Source organism: Apteryx rowi, unplaced genomic scaffold (genome assembly GCF_003343035.1).
Source record: "Apteryx rowi isolate R43461 unplaced genomic scaffold, aptRow1 scaffold_142, whole genome shotgun sequence".
In the NCBI taxonomy this organism is placed as follows: Eukaryota; Metazoa; Chordata; class Aves; order Apterygiformes; family Apterygidae; genus Apteryx; species Apteryx rowi.
This window is the reverse complement of record NW_020447664.1, coordinates 1,050,873-1,066,720: the sequence shown is the minus strand read 5'-3', so window position 1 is coordinate 1,066,720 and position 15,848 is coordinate 1,050,873. Positions and strand designations below refer to the sequence as shown.

Sequence of the window (15,848 nt, the reverse complement as noted above, 5' to 3'; positions counted from 1 at the left end):
TCCTTTATAGTTCCACTTCCTTCTAGCCTCCTTTATGCTTAATTCTGTATGAATAAATTAATGAGGAATATTCATATTAAAGGCTTCCCCCCCCCATGCATTTGCTCTCTTGGTTGTCATGGAAATTAWGCAAACAAAATGCTATTGGTTATAGACATAATATTTGTTAATACAAGCTGGAAATACAACTAAATCCAGTTGAAGGAAATAAACTGGAAATCTAAAAGTGTAAGTAAGGGGAGATTATAAATGTGAACTGATGAACTAAACAAAGGTTAGAATATGAAGACAACCAAAGACACAAACTGAACTAAGCAAATTGTTAAAACTTCATTTACTCTGACTTAAAAAGAAAAAATATTAATATGCTGAAGTGTTATTATTACTGAGAGACAGGACATAATGTGGCGAAAAAKATGACTACCTGACATATAGGGATCTCTTCTGGCTGGTTCGCAAAGATCCTGATCCTGAACTAATGCTACTGTTCATCATTTGCTCCCGTAAATCATGTATTTTAGCTTCAAAACGACTGTATTCTGTAAGAAAGAGAAATGCTGCAATTAATTCCCCTGAATTTCAGCAATTATATTATTCACACAAATGTTGAAAACCTAAGAAAACAAACATTTGTTACTGCTTTTTAATGCAACAAAAACTTTCAAAACCCAATGCTTTTATTAAGCACTGTCTTTTGTAATTTAAAAAAAGTTTTTTTACATTTATCAACATTAACTGAACTAGAATTTGAAAGAACTGATGAGACAAAGCAAAAACTCAGCAAAATATCCATTAAAGACTTCATGTTTTTCAATCTATAGTTTACAATAGCTAWTTTTTTTCTAATTAAAACAATTTAGCTTACAGTTATAATTTTCATTGTAATAAAAAGACTGATATAGATACATTTCACCTCATTACAAAAGAAAACAGCAGAACATGTATTTGAAATACATGTTTATCACAAAGAATTATGTATTTTAAATATAAAAAGTGGGAGTTAAGAGTCTGAAAAACAGCACTGAATAGATATTTTGGACTTATTGGATAAAGAATTTAGTAATACCAGGTGGGAAATACGCAAAACATTTTCTGAATAAGACAATATTCCCAAGGGATCTTAAGAAAGGATAAAAATGCAGGATTCTGGCACAAGTCTCGATCCATCTGTAAACAGCATTAGACATTCAAACTCCTTTTACATAATTATGTAGAGTGCTAATCCTGGAAAAATGGATTGTGTTCTTAAGCAGCACTGTGTACTAATAAAACTAAGCTAAATGCATTTGATTTTATACACAAAGACAAGCAGTAAAATAGTAAGAGCTTCTTCAAGAAAAACATTTCCTGAAGGGAGGTACTTACACGCTGTCAGCATAACATATGAACTCAACACAAGTAAATTCTTCCTTCAGTTGACTAGTTTGGACTTTAGGATCAATAGATCTACTTCTAAAAGCTTTCTAGTTAAAAAACCCTCTACAGCCCCCACCTTCTCCAGGAGACCACGTGATGCAAGATTATAACAAGTCAACATTGGGAGAGCCTGGGTGTGTGCAACAAGCAGCTGCTCAACTGGATCCGTTTTTGCTGTTCTTCCTAGCTGCACCCTCATTCCCCGTGGGCATCACATTTACTCAGGAAATGTAAGGCTGAAAGAGGGCTTTAAAATGCAAAAATCTCAAGAAAATTTTTAAACTAAGGTTCCTTTAATAGTCATGTTAAATACCATGAATGATTGATCATATCACATTTTGTAGTACTTTCTCTCCACAGACTCAGACAATGACCACCAAGACTTGTAGATTAACCGGAGAGGAAGAAAAAAAAAAAATTACATAAGTTATAGAAGGGCATGCTATGGACTAGTTTCTGGTGTACCATTTTATTCATCAACTTAACTATAAATCTAACTTCCTAGCAGTAACAGTTACAATTAACCGTATCCAGATTATGACAATATGAACAGTTTATTCAGTTGTCCTGACTTTTGGTGCTTCAAAACCAAAAGCTAGTAGTTTTTAAGATAGTACCTTAGTTTTTCAAATRTCATCAAATGCCTCTGTACAAATAAAGTCCAGATGAAATAATTTATACCAGCACTAATCCAGACTGATGAAGCTGAGAAGAAAAACAAAAACATCATTCCCGCCACTATTGATGCTATCACTAATAGCAGAAGAATTCAAGATGACAGGATGGTATTCTAAGAGGTAAGTGAGAAAATGACAATTTTTAGAACACAATATCCCTTAGAAGAAGGGCCTAGATGCAGAGAGAATACATTCTGTTCCTACCTTGCTACTGCTGCACTGCGTGGCCTTGGGCAAGTCACTTCATTTTACTGTAGTGGTCTTAATTATTTAGACTGTTAATCCTCAGAGACAGACACTCTCTTTTTATGAAAAATAATCTGAACAGGATTTCAGACAGCACTTTGCACACCTCCAGTTAATTTGTACAAATGTGCATGTTCATATTATAGCCCTGCTTAACAGTTGTCACCTCCCTTTCACAGCTGAAAGTTGCATAACAATGACTAAATGGAATACAACTGCATCTTAAAATGACAACAAAGCAAGCTATTTGCTTATCAGGAGACAGATACCAAAATATCATCTCCATACAGGAACAAATTAGACATACAAAAAATTTTCATGCAGGTAGGACAGGCGAGGCAAAAACCACTTCTCCTCTTTTCCCTAGTCTTTTCCCAAACAAGATGCACCCACATTACAGAACAGCTAGAAGCCTGATGCCTACGGTAAGGGAGAAGGTAGTGCTAGTCCTTACGATTAGACTGAGGTTTTCTAAGGCCCTAAGCATGGTCAATTGTGTTTATTGTGGATAGGACCTTTAGCAATTTTTCACTTATAAATTCACTGAAAGTAATTCAAACCAGTGTATTACAAGCAAAATCTTTACTTTTTGACGTACTGGTATTTTCTGACTAAAACATAGTTTGCCCCAAAATTCTTAATCTGTTCTAATCAAACAACAAATAACCTCAGTTAGCAAACAAGGCAGAATGTTAATGGCTTCCCACTCCCAGTGCAGCTTACATAACCGGAAAAAAAAATTCTATTGATTCTGCAGTAGATACTCTCCTTCATTTCTCACATGCACAGATACACATACGTTTTTGCAAGTGCTTGTCTTAATTTCACTCTGCTTACTGACCACAAAAAACCAAAACAATACATGAACCTATCATGGAGAAGTCTGCTCATTTTGGAACGCAGCTAGCCAGATGGTTTGGGTTTTACTCTGGGACTCAGAAGACCAGAATTTAATTCCCTGCAGTGACTTTTTTTTCCGGCAATATTGGCTACACTTCATTTTCCTTCTGGCTTTGCCAGATCACTATTAGCAAAACCACAATAATTCTATTCTATAAAAGTTCTTAAGCAGCACATTTCATTGCAGCTCTGAATTTTCTGCAGTAGGGAGTAAATGACATCAGTCACATCAACACTGGTAAGGTTCACCTTTCTTTGCACATTATCTCTCAGGAGAGCGATACAGACAAGCTTGCATTTGTGAAGACCTCCAGAAGCCTTTGYAGTTTGTTTTACATGGTTACACTGCTCTGTTCACTAAAGAAGTTACTGTCAAAGCAATATATCTTTTATCGGGAGCTGGAGGCGGTTGGGTCTACAAAAGTTATCTGGTTCCTGCGGAAGTTTTCAGACTGGCTGCCAGGAAAGCTCTATCATGCAAATGTGAACTTAACTGTCATGGTAAAGAATTGCATTTCACCCAAGCAAGGATCTTTTAAGTCTTTCACATCTTTTTTTTTTTTTTTTTAAGATTAAAGTGCTAAGTTCTAAGCATACTACAAGAATGTAGCATGGATTTCTGACATAAGAAATCCATTCTGACATTTTTTTCCTGTATGAAAGGAAAGCATGGAAAACATTAGATAATCCAAGCATTTTCTTGGGCTGCAGCCTGTTCAACATTTTAAAATATCTGCAGTTCTTTGCACCAACTGTCAGAAGAGATTGCAAATTTCTGTTAAGAAAGCCATGTCTCATCTAYTGGAAGAATCAGAGATTTCCTCTGATGCAGTGGGTAAAACAGCATTTATAGGGGAAGCTATTGCTTACTACTGCTTAGTTCTACTTCATCCTACATATTATCTTCAGGTTGCTGCTGCTGCTGTTTTCCAGAGTAATTCAATTACTTCTCAGGAGGTCTGATGAGAGAAAGTGCTGAATAAGAGACAGGGACATCTATAACAGTAAGGAGGAGAATAATTTCTACAGAGGCACTCCTGGCATACCAGGAAAGCAAAGAAGGAAACTAATGGGCTGTGACTTAGAAGGTTGCTCAAGAAAAAGGGGTACCAAGAAATGCCATATTTAGGAGAAGCTTAAAACAACTCTGTGCAGATGGAATGTGGTGAGTCCCTTTAAAATTTATTGATGTAGAACAAGCTGAGAATTTGATATGTGCTCCTGTTAGACAAGTTCTTGGAAAAAACAGGATGGACACACACCTCAAACAATAACTGAGTTTGGAGCCAAAAAGCAGGCAGGATTTTCTTCTTTAAAGTSCTGGAGAGTTTGATATTAAACACAGCAGAACTGAAACTAATGCTGGAAATGGAAAATTAGACAACAACAAGACTCTTGATAGCATCAGAAAACCAGTACCAGTGTGATACCCAGAGGATCAGCACCCATCCCTGTTGACAAATGGGCACATTGCCTAATTAGACATGGTTCAGCTTGGGCATGATGAAGCAAAGTGTGAGTTCTGCTATCTGTCTGGAAGAGGTCATATCTCTCTCTGATTGGGAAGAGTTGGATATCAGTTGTCTTCAGCACCTTCCATTAAAGAAAAGAACAGTGATGTCATCTGGTAGTTTATGAAATGTAGAAAAGTAGTTGCAGGATAGCAGGCAGAAGAGTGGCCACAGCTGCTCTGCTATATGTGCTCTACAGAAGGGGAACACTGATAGCCAGCAGCTGGTAGCAAGACTAGAATCCTATATCTGAGACTTGCACCAGAACTGTGATCCATATAAAATACAACTTTATTTCATTTTATAGAAAAACCCCAAACTTTTCTGTACACCTCTATGTTTTTAATCTCTTCAGTAATACCTTACTGCTTATTAAACACCAAAAAAGATGCAAAGAAACTGCACAGCAGTATCAAATCTATACTAATGTAAGACTTAACATAATGGCTATACCAGGCATAAATGACTTAGTAAGAAACCCCTCAGCTAACATAACATAAAAGCAGAAGTACTAGGTAAGATCAAAAGAGCCAATCTTAGCTCAACGCTTATCTCACACTAACCAAGTAAGTAAGTATTTATGGAAAGTTATGACGACTGGGCAAGCACAGAGGGATACTTTCCCCTCAACTACTCTCTCATCCTGCAGTACTTTAAATATTTCCAGAATATCATTCACTGCATGTTTAACTTACATATTTCATTTGCTTTATCATCACTAAATTCCCCCCCCAAACACTAGAAAATTCTTTTTCCTTTATGGTTCCATTCTTTCCGATGTGGTATGCATAACATTAGATATCTAGTGTATGACAAAACTGATCATATTTTTCCCATAGATAACAATGAATTGTACAATAAACTTCCATATGACTACATGTGGCAAAATCACACTTTGCACAAATGTATTTAAAACTTAAAAAGTTATGCCTATTTTTCCACTTTAACCAGCATTCCAGAAATTTGGAGCTGGAATAGGCACAGTGAACAAGGTGACCAAGAAAGCAGAGAGTCTTTTTAAAAGGAAATGAAGAACTTTGCTGAAAATGAATATGAYTGATATCTGTAACAAATGTGACTGGGGTAACCATTGAGAAAGGAGATAAAGCTATTTAACCCAGAAGTAGTAAGCTGTTCATAAAAACTCAAGCTACAAATATTCTTTTAATTTCCACAGCCATCAAAACACAGATTCTGAAATAGTGTTTTAATATACACAGTGGTGGCACAAAAGAAAAAAAAAAAATCCTCAAGGCTCTTTAGAAAAGAATTTGCAAAGAATTTGATTAGGTTTCTGAAACCTGATTGTATGAAACAGCAGTGAATAGGATGAAACTCAGGAGCTCTTTTAATAGTCCGAATTGCAGGAAAGCCACTAATGCTACTCCCCAGAAAAGGAGTAATAAGCAATAACAGTACACATAAAACCCTCAATAAAGTAAGACCATAAGAACAATGGTATCTCTTAATGACTCTAATTTCTCCAAAGTTTCCAACAAGTTTATTGGTGGGAGGGCACAGGGGAAAGTACTTGCTGTCGTAACATAGAGCTTGAGCAAGCAGAAGGATGTGCTGCTTCAGTTAATGGCATTTACACAGCAGCAACACTTCCCCCCCACTCCCCCAAGTAAAAACACCAAATCCAACCCTGATTTACACCTATTAGGTTGTTAGGAATGTTGGCTGCTTACATCCAGGCTCAAGTTTAAACCCTAAAATTACAGTTGATAAGTAGATGCTGCAGAACTAGAAAAAAAATCTGCAGTTTCATGTCTGCAGGTATGCCCAGCATACTTTAACAGAAATCAAACTTTCAGAGAAAGGGTCTGAGCAGTGAAATTCTCATAGATCGCCTACCCGGCGAGCAAAAAGAGGACAGTGCTAAACAGATACATGGTGAATAGTCTATATAGACAGGGAAGGAGGAAAAGGGTTGCAATGACAATTCATTTGGTCTGGAACACACATCCTAGCAAAGAGGGGCAAAAGAGTAGCAGACTACCACAAGGGATGGAAAATTCAACAGGCTGAGAGCACAGAAGGGAAAGCAAGTCACAGAAAGAGGGAGGTATGTACAGGGAACAGATGGCAGCACGGCACTGAGAAGCAAATTCTTACATATACTGAGGCTGCTAAGAGCTGAAAACTTTCACTTCAATTAAAAAAGTATGCTCCTTGCTTCCTTCTTCCCATCTGTCTGCGGAAAGCCCTCCTCCAGCAGGCCTCATTACATCTATCAAAGCAGGACTCCCTTGCTGAGAATTTTGTCTACTGTTTTTTTTTCTACTCTCAAGATACTCATAATTTTCTTCTGTCATGCTGTCTACAGACAAACTGAGAAATGGAGCCTCACAGTAAGTTATGACCACCACCATCACATTGATCTAGTATTGACTGACATTTAAATTTGAATGGACACAACAATGGGGGAAGAGGTAACCAAGCCCTCCAACACCTCTGGACATTCCTATACTTTCTCCTTGCTGCTTCTCTCCCCACTACATTCCCTTCAAGCACTGGGACTCCTCTGTTCCTGTATTACTGCTGTATAGCATGATCATAATTCTGAGCATCTCTAAATTCCCACTCCCAGGAGACATGCATATATTCAAATTGCTTAGAGCTTCCTCTCATTTTCCACACTCATATCACAATTTTCCTTGCAATATCTACATCTCTGGGAAAATCAAAGAGGCTAGAAAAAGGGAGAAGGCAGTGTGATTCTGTGGTGTCTCTGCAGAGCCAGGGAGCAGCAGGAAAACAAAACGGCTCAGAAACATCTACAAATGAAAATGGCCAATCAAATGCTCTTACATACTGGAGTAGTGTCACTTTCTTTTTGTTCATGAATGATGTCCTGAAGAGAGACAAAAATGCCTGGTCCAAGCAAGAGGAACAGCTTCAAAAGTAAGAGAAAAATGAGAACAACTGCTTGAGTTCCCCACCACTTCTGCAGGGTATTCCCATCTYCCAGTCTCCTATTCTTCTCCCAACATGGGCACCACTCTGCAGCGCCCAGTCCTAGCGGGTCCATCAAACCCAGTGGTCTCTGCTACTACAGAGATTTAGTAGAGATGTATTTATATATCTATATTATACATATTTATATATAAATACACACACACACACGTATGTACCACAAAAGTATGTACAAGTACAACCCAGTTCATGACTCAACATTTTACAGCAATAGATCTTARGTCTGTTGCAAGATAAAACATAAAACGTACAAGGAGAAAGAAGTCAAATGGCTACAGAAGTGGTGTCTGATATAAGAGGCTTTTCTATAAACAGGAAAATGCCTTCACATTTCCTATTTGGCATTTAGCTATCCCCAAGAGTGCTGGTAAGTTGCTGAAATTTCATTTAGTATAATAGAAAAATTTTGTAAAGTATTTCGCAAATATAATGAGAAAGGTCTGGTGAAAACTGAATGCATGCTCAGAAGGATAATCTTAGAAATGAGACTACATCTGTTTTAAATTCATTCTGTAACTAAGAAACACTTCTGACATTTAAGGGAAAAAGATCAGCCATTATGTCATTTGAACCCTGGTATAATGAAAGTAGTATCATTTATTAGCCTACTTTGAGTCCAGTAACCAGTATTTGGTAAAGCATGTTGTCTCTCTGGATTTGAAGAGACTGACATATAGGAAACTCAATCCTTTCCGTGGTAGTGTTTTTTTCCCCCCACAAAGATTAATGTTTTTCCAGGTTACCTGGACTTTTCTGTGAGAGAACTGTTTCCAAGATCCTCTTTTCCCAGAACCCACAGGTGAAAGACAAGCAGGGAATTTCTGATAGGTAGGTGGTAGGATGTTACAGCATAAATCAGCATTCCCCACCAAATCTATGAACATACAAACTGTCATGTACAATTACAAGGAGTGATGTGAGCCGGTCCCAAATGTCTTCCAAATACTCTTATCATACTGAATCTATTTAGTCAGTTATAATGAGCACTGATGGATGTCTAGAGTCTCCTTGACCTGTCCTAGCTGTCAGCATCTTTTATTAAAATCCTGCTGGAACCATGAATGTAAGTAACACACATGAACAATGCAAGCAGTTATAACTGATGCTCAAATAAACTGATGTGCTTCCTCTTTGGGAAGGTATCTGAGAAACACTGAAGAATAACAATAATTTTATGAACTGTCATTTTAATAGTTTTTACCTTTTTTTGAATAGCATAATTAGATATATATAGATCATTTCCCAACTTAACTGAATCAAGTGAGGGGAAAACCATCAGCAGCTATAACTTAGGAAATCTGAAGATCGAACACATGCACTTTTGTCAAATACATTCGACATTAAGATTAGCAGGACCATATCTTCTATTTGGAAAGTCAAATCTCAACTAGACTGCTTCCCTCTAATAATAAATGGATACAAATCTTTAAAGGAAAGATTCTCTCTTTATTGCTCCCTAAGCTATGCACAGTAAGTATGTGATCCAAGTTACTTTCCACACCAGACCTGAAAGAAGCTGATAGCTGCAGTTCCATTCAACCTCTTTTTTTATGAGAAGAAAAGGCAAGCAGAGATGTCAATCTGCAAGTCAGACATTAGTAACTAGAGCTCTGAGGTATAGTGTCCATGTGTCAAAATTCACGCTCTTTCTCCAAACTACAATGGTTCTCAATATAGAAAAATACTCCTAGATATACTTCAGTGGCCTCCTTCAAAAGGACAGAGTAAGCTCAAACACGCTTCTTAAACTCTCCATTTGGAGTGGAGATGTAAGCACTACGTTAGAAAGAAAGATGGGAATATGGCCTTCACATCTTAAAGAAATTCTCCTTTTTTGAATAATGTGTCACATGTCCGCCTATAGTACTTCAAGATACTTCAAGAAACATCCATCCTCCGAAATGGGCCTTAAAATTTTTTTAAGAGAACCTCACTCAATATAGTTCAACTGCATGCAGGCTCATTTCAAAATGCTTCAGKAAACACGCAGGAATGAGTAAAGCTCCAGGTTTGAAGTCTAGAAATGACAGTTGTTGAGAAATTTGTAAGAGAAGAAACATATACTGGGCAAATCTCTGTACAATGACTCAAAATACCACCAGTCAAGCACCTCAAAATATGTTTCAAGAAAACCTGTTACCTACYTGGACCAGTGGTAATGAAGAAATTGTTTCTCTAATGCAGAAAGATCAAGAACCATCTGAAATGCTTACTTCTGTGATTATAAAAAGGAGTTCTGACTTTCAGAGTATTGAGAGATCCTTTTAAAAAGATGAGCCCCAGAAAAGAGAACTGAAAAACTGCTTCATCCAAAATGTGTTTGGACACATTTGGATGAAAATAAGTGTTTGTGTCCTAGGATATATTCTACCGGAAAAACATTCATTCTGCTACTAGAGCCACATCTCATCCTACCTACCTCACAGAAGAAACAGTGACCAGGAATGCCCTTTTTATACAAATAATTGGCCAGATGCTCAAAAAGACAACTCACGGGCAAATACAAGCATAAGCTTTATTTCTTACTGAATAGGGAGAAAGAAGAGAAAGGTGTGACAATTTGACACACTCTTGAGAACACTGAAGCACTTGCAGAGGATAGGCCAAACATGTACCAGTATTTGCCAATTCTGACACAAAGGCAAAGCAAATACTCCAGAACCAATGCAGACCTCACTATTCTTTCTAAAAGCCTCAGCGTGAGCACTTCCAGGAAGCAACCGTGGGACTCAAAGATCTGCGGACTCAAAACGTGAACAGGCTGCACACCCTCTCAAGACAATACAGGCATTGACAACATGGGCTGGCTGCAGGGATTCGCACCACCGACCAGAGACAAACAAATCTGTTGGCATCATTACTGACAGCGTTCCTGGGTCAGTGGAGATATAATGATGACGATGTTGATGGGGAAGGTGGGGGAGGACGAGGACACGGAGGGATGCACGTGAAAGCCAACAGTTCAAAGTTTCAGGGAGAATGGTATAAAATAAACAGGACAAAAGAGAAGAAACAAGGAAAGAAGAAAGGAAAAGGCCCTCCTGCTATGGGCCTACACTTATCCCTTGCTAGTAAAAGAAAGATCAAGCGGACAACTCACTGCAGGCAAGATTTACTGATGTGTCATCCAAGTTAGTAATACTGTAAAAAGCCGTTGATCATCACAGTTCATATCAATACATCAAGAATATATTATTACATATATAATAATGTATAATAATAATGTATGGCTCTACAGACTCAAGAAACACATACCATTTTAGACTACTGAATTGTTCAAGTCTCATAAGGCAACAGCATTTGAAACATGCTATGAAAATATAAGAGGACAAATATGTGTATTGTGATGAGGCAATATTATTTGGCTTCTGCAGAACCCACAAAGATTAGGATACTCAGCATTAACTGCAGTCTAATCTGGATCAGAAGAAATTGCTGGATAAATACCAGCTCAGTATGAAACAGAGGAATGAAATCCTGATGGTTTCCTTAGGTCAGCTGAATCAACACAACAGAGAAGGAATTAATCTTTTATTTTTCTACCACTAAGGAAAGAAAAAAAAAAAACCCAAACAAAAAACCCCCATGCAAATATTAAAGGATGAAGACAATAGTGAAATATAAGTAACAATGTGGTATTTCTATTAAGTACTGGATTTTCTGGTCTAGTTTACATTTTATGACAGTATTGACTTTTACCGAAAAAGTCAAAACTTCTGAATGTGATCAAAGGAAGAAAGAAAAAAAACAAGCTGTGGCACCAACTCTTTCAAATATGCCTACCTGGTCACTTGTAATTATGATAATAGAGGCATGTGTGTATTTATTGCATAATGTTTCTTTTTTCCTCAAAACAGGGCTTAGGTGGGGGGGGAGGAGGACAACACTGTGGCTTATCTTTCTCTGAGTTTCCAATCCTAAAAGTGAAACTTGAATGCATACAGCAACTATCTTACCTTCTGGGCGGTACTGAGCAACAATAGTTACTGCTTGGCCTGCGTTCTTCAGGGCTGCTGCTGCTTGTTCATGGGTTGCTGCTTTGAGGTCTACCCCATTTACCTATGAACAATAGGGAAAAAAATCAAAATATTTTATCATTATCATCATAGAATATAGAGTCACATGAACACAAATTAACTGGATACAAGCTAGTTTTCATGTCATGTGAGATTTTCCTGTTTCCAACATTACAATCCAGTTAACACAAACAAGGATTACTGAGCTTTACTGAAGTCCAAAGGCAATGAGTTCTGTCTCATATAAACCCATACATTAAGAAATATTATAGCAGGCCTAGCATATCACTTCATGAACTTGTATTCACTACACCTATTCTTCTTCTTGCTTAAGACCTTCTTCATTCTTTTTAAGGACACACGCACGAAAATATTCTGTGGTTATCATCTCACCTTTCTTCAACAGGCATTTAGGAACTTCCTGAGCCAAAGCTTACCTACAGACCACTATGTTCAAAAGCCAGGGATGAACTTCATCTTCCATGAAATTGCCTAGCCTTGTTTTCAATGCATCAGATATAAAAATGTCAGAAAAAACTGTCTGAAGCAGAAGTTTGTGTCACATTGTAGACCAATAGCATTTTTCATAGTTGTTACAAACCCCCTAAAATACAGAYGAACTTCAGTATCAGCATTTTAATAACAGCAGGGCCAAAATCATTTTTTTCATCTTAACTACCTACCAAATCGCATCTTAATTGCCCTAAGAAATTATTCTTCATAAACTAAGTCATTTTAAGAAAAAAACATGCAAAATCTTTATGACCTTCAGTATTACCAAACAGAACAGGCTCTCAGACAGGTCTGAGAYGGGTCTTATTATACCTAACAGGAAGTTCAGCAGATACTCCAGAAAGCAAAGTACCAACTTTCAGACACTACTGCCAAATGTCTCCACCTTGTTAAAAGGCTTGTTTCCAAAAGCTGCAAACTTTCAACTTAGGCATATACACCCTGGCTACCAGACTAAGAGAAGTCTGATGGCTGATAACCTTTAAGTCTGAACAAACATCACTGAGGTAGGAAAGTGCTATTTTCATCAGGTTACAGAAGAGAAACTGAAGCAAACAAAAATTTCAAAGATATTTTGAAATATATGGATTACTGTTCCATTGTCTCAAATTTAGCATAGTTAACGAGATTCTTCTGCATATAATCCATATTAACTAATATTCTGGAAGAGGAAGATTTAAACAATAAAAAAGAAGCAGCAAAGAATCCTACTGAAATTATACGATCTCCTTTCCTAAGCTCTCCACTCAGGTCAGCAGGCCCTCCTGCAAGGATGAAAGAGATGAAAATTCCTTCTCCATCTTCTCCTCCAACAATGTTGAAACCAAGACCTGTTGATCCTCGATGCAGGACAACTTTTCTAGGCTCCCTGAAATAAAGAAAGAATACAGAGTCTTGGTCGCTAGTTACAAATAAAAGTAGAATAAACAACTCAAGAGCCTCARTATAGCTCAGTCTTACTCTTCCAGGCACTGTTCATCATCTCTTTCTCCTCCAAAATGTACAGTCTGTGACTAGTGACAGCTAAGGGGCAGAGCAGTAACACTGGTTATGGCACAACAGAGAAAGTATGCTCTTGTGACTACTGCACACTTGTAGAAAATCCCGGACCTGCATTCTTTTCCATAACACCATAGAAAGTTTGGCCTAAATGTCTTTGTATCTCAATTTCCTCCCTTGTACAATGTGGACAATACTTATGAGATATACTGTAATTCTAACCTTGTTATTTATACAGTATTTTAAAAACCCAAAGGGAGAATATAACAGTCTAAARTTAGCATCCATCATTTTTGTTAAGTGTTCACCAACACAAACTTCTTATATAACTCATGTACACTGAATAATCTTAAATAGATTTAAAAACTTAGAATGTGAAACTACTCCTATCATTTAATATCAATTATAGAAGCAAAGCACTTCATACAATTTTAATGATAGTCTCAGTTCACTGCATACGCATATCTCAATGCCACATGAAATGATGCATTATTTCTCAGTCCATTAAAGTACTGTAAACCATCACAGAATTCAGTGTGAAGTGAATGATATATCTCAGTGTGAAGTGAATGATATATCTAACCATAATAACAAATATAATATTTTCCTTTCTAAAGCTTAAAGAATTATAATGGAAAAACACGTCCTTGCTGGTTTAATTTCACTACAGCTGATCAAGCAATAAATATAGCAAAAAAAAGTTGAAAAATTATGCATAAACCCTTTCCAAAATAAGAATTTACTGCTTTCTCAAATACATTTGCAATTTATTTGCAGCAACTGCAGCTGAAAAAAAACCCACTAAAAACACAAAAAACCTAAACCAAGTTGTTTCATTAATTTTTTTAAATCCCTCTTTGGCTTGAATGAGGAAAGAAGAAATGCTGATCAAAGAGGCCGAATCATTAGATAAGTTTACTTCTAATGAAGAAATAAAAGTATCTAACCTACTACTCTAACCAATGGAAGAAAAACATGGATAATTTTGGAAACCAATGAACAATTTCTAATATTAAAGCACAGCAACTGTGTACTGCATTTAAAAAGCACTAGAGAGCACTAAAGAACAATTAATGAACATTAAGTACTTGGAGATAATTATTATTTTTTAGGATAAATTAAGAAGCTCAAATAAAAAAAACACCACACCCCCAAATCCAAGCCTTAGTTTGATCTTTAAAATCACTCTGCTTTTGCATTGGCTCTTTGATCAGCTCAACATCAAATTTCCAAATTTCACTTGCATCAACCATCAGATTCATCTTTTCAGAGTATGGTTTTATTACAAATATATAGCATTATGAAAACATAGGTATATTGCTCTGGCTTATATTAGCACATTAAAAAATTTCTCAGAAAACAAATATATGGTGTTTCAAAAAGATTATTCAAAATATCTAAACTTCTTTTTTGGAAAGGAGGGCAATGAAGGAAGGAAGGTAATTTCAGGAAAAAACACCTGAAGCCTTCGTTAGGTAGCCTTAGATTTCAGAAGAAACCTAAAAGCCTTTCTTTACAGTAATTTTAGAAGAAAGAAATAAACTCATAAGCTCAGTAATGCTGTCAGCAGGACAGAGTCACCTTGGCTAACATGCCCACCTAACCGCAAGTGTAAAATAACTATGAAAGACGCATATCCAAGGCTTTCTCATCTTCCGATACACTAAAAATAAATCTCTAACTTATTATGCCATGTATGTTCCAAGCCTGGGCAGACCCTGTCTCAGAAAGTGAACGYTATCCGTATCAGGTAACAGTGTGACACAGGATTCAGTAATAACATTCTGCAAATGCAGCTTAATATCTCTATACTTAGAGAACAGGAGGGTAATAAAATTAGAAAAGCTTCACTTTATCAGTGATGGCGAACAAAAGATTAACACAATCTCCTATTGAATCAGTGAAGGAATAGCCTGGTGATAGAAAAGGATTTAAGAGCTTTCTAGCCTTTCTGGATTTACTAATCCATCAAAACAAGCCCTTTTCTGTAACAAAAAAGATCTCTTGCTTTAAAATAAGCAGTAATCATTGATCCATGATAAATTCAAAATGCAAATGCCTCACTTCTGGTCTGAACCACAAACTGCCCTCCTGAACTCAGCTAGGGGCTATCCGAAACGATCCCGCAATCGTCACCACAGTATCTGAAATCCCAGAAACCATCTTAGTCAACTCATGAAGCACTTTGGCAGGGCGTTCTGATTTTAATCCTATCCTTGGACTCATATATCATGTATTAGAAAAGYCTTTCTCCTTGTATCCATTATTGTAAGTGTTAGATTTACATTTATTTCTTCTTTAGCGTTTTGCCCACAAACACATATGGTGAGCTTTCCTGGTTAACTAACGCGACAGGCAGTTCCGTTGGTTCATTACCTGGTAATCTCATCATCTCCAAGCACCCCCTTGGGAACTGGTGAATACCGTCCTGGCGATGCCGGAGGCAGCGACTGGCCCAGGTAAGCAGGTGGAGTGATATGGTTGTCTACTGGCTGAGAATAGGCTTCAAAGGGGGGGGGGGGGAAATAAGCAGCAAGACAATTAATGAAAAAGATCTCGAGGAACTGTAAAATAGTATCAAATGGCATCAT

At 37.1% G+C, this 15,848-nt stretch overlaps 1 protein-coding gene across 7 annotated transcripts in view; it reads right to left on the bottom strand.

Moving 5' to 3' along the window:
- The window catches only part of DLG1 (discs large MAGUK scaffold protein 1), a 151,248-nt gene that overhangs the window by 33,915 nt on the left and 101,485 nt on the right, over nt 1-15,848 (bottom strand). For all 7 annotated transcript variants that reach the window (XM_026058033.1, XM_026058034.1, XM_026058032.1 and 4 more), the window contains 4 exons: nt 15,634-15,760; nt 12,970-13,126; nt 11,686-11,788; nt 425-539 (listed from right to left, as the gene is read on the bottom strand). In XM_026058033.1, coding sequence (XP_025913818.1) covers nt 425-539; nt 11,686-11,788; nt 12,970-13,126; nt 15,634-15,760 — 502 coding nt within the window. The remainder of the gene's footprint in view (nt 1-424; nt 540-11,685; nt 11,789-12,969; nt 13,127-15,633; nt 15,761-15,848) is intronic.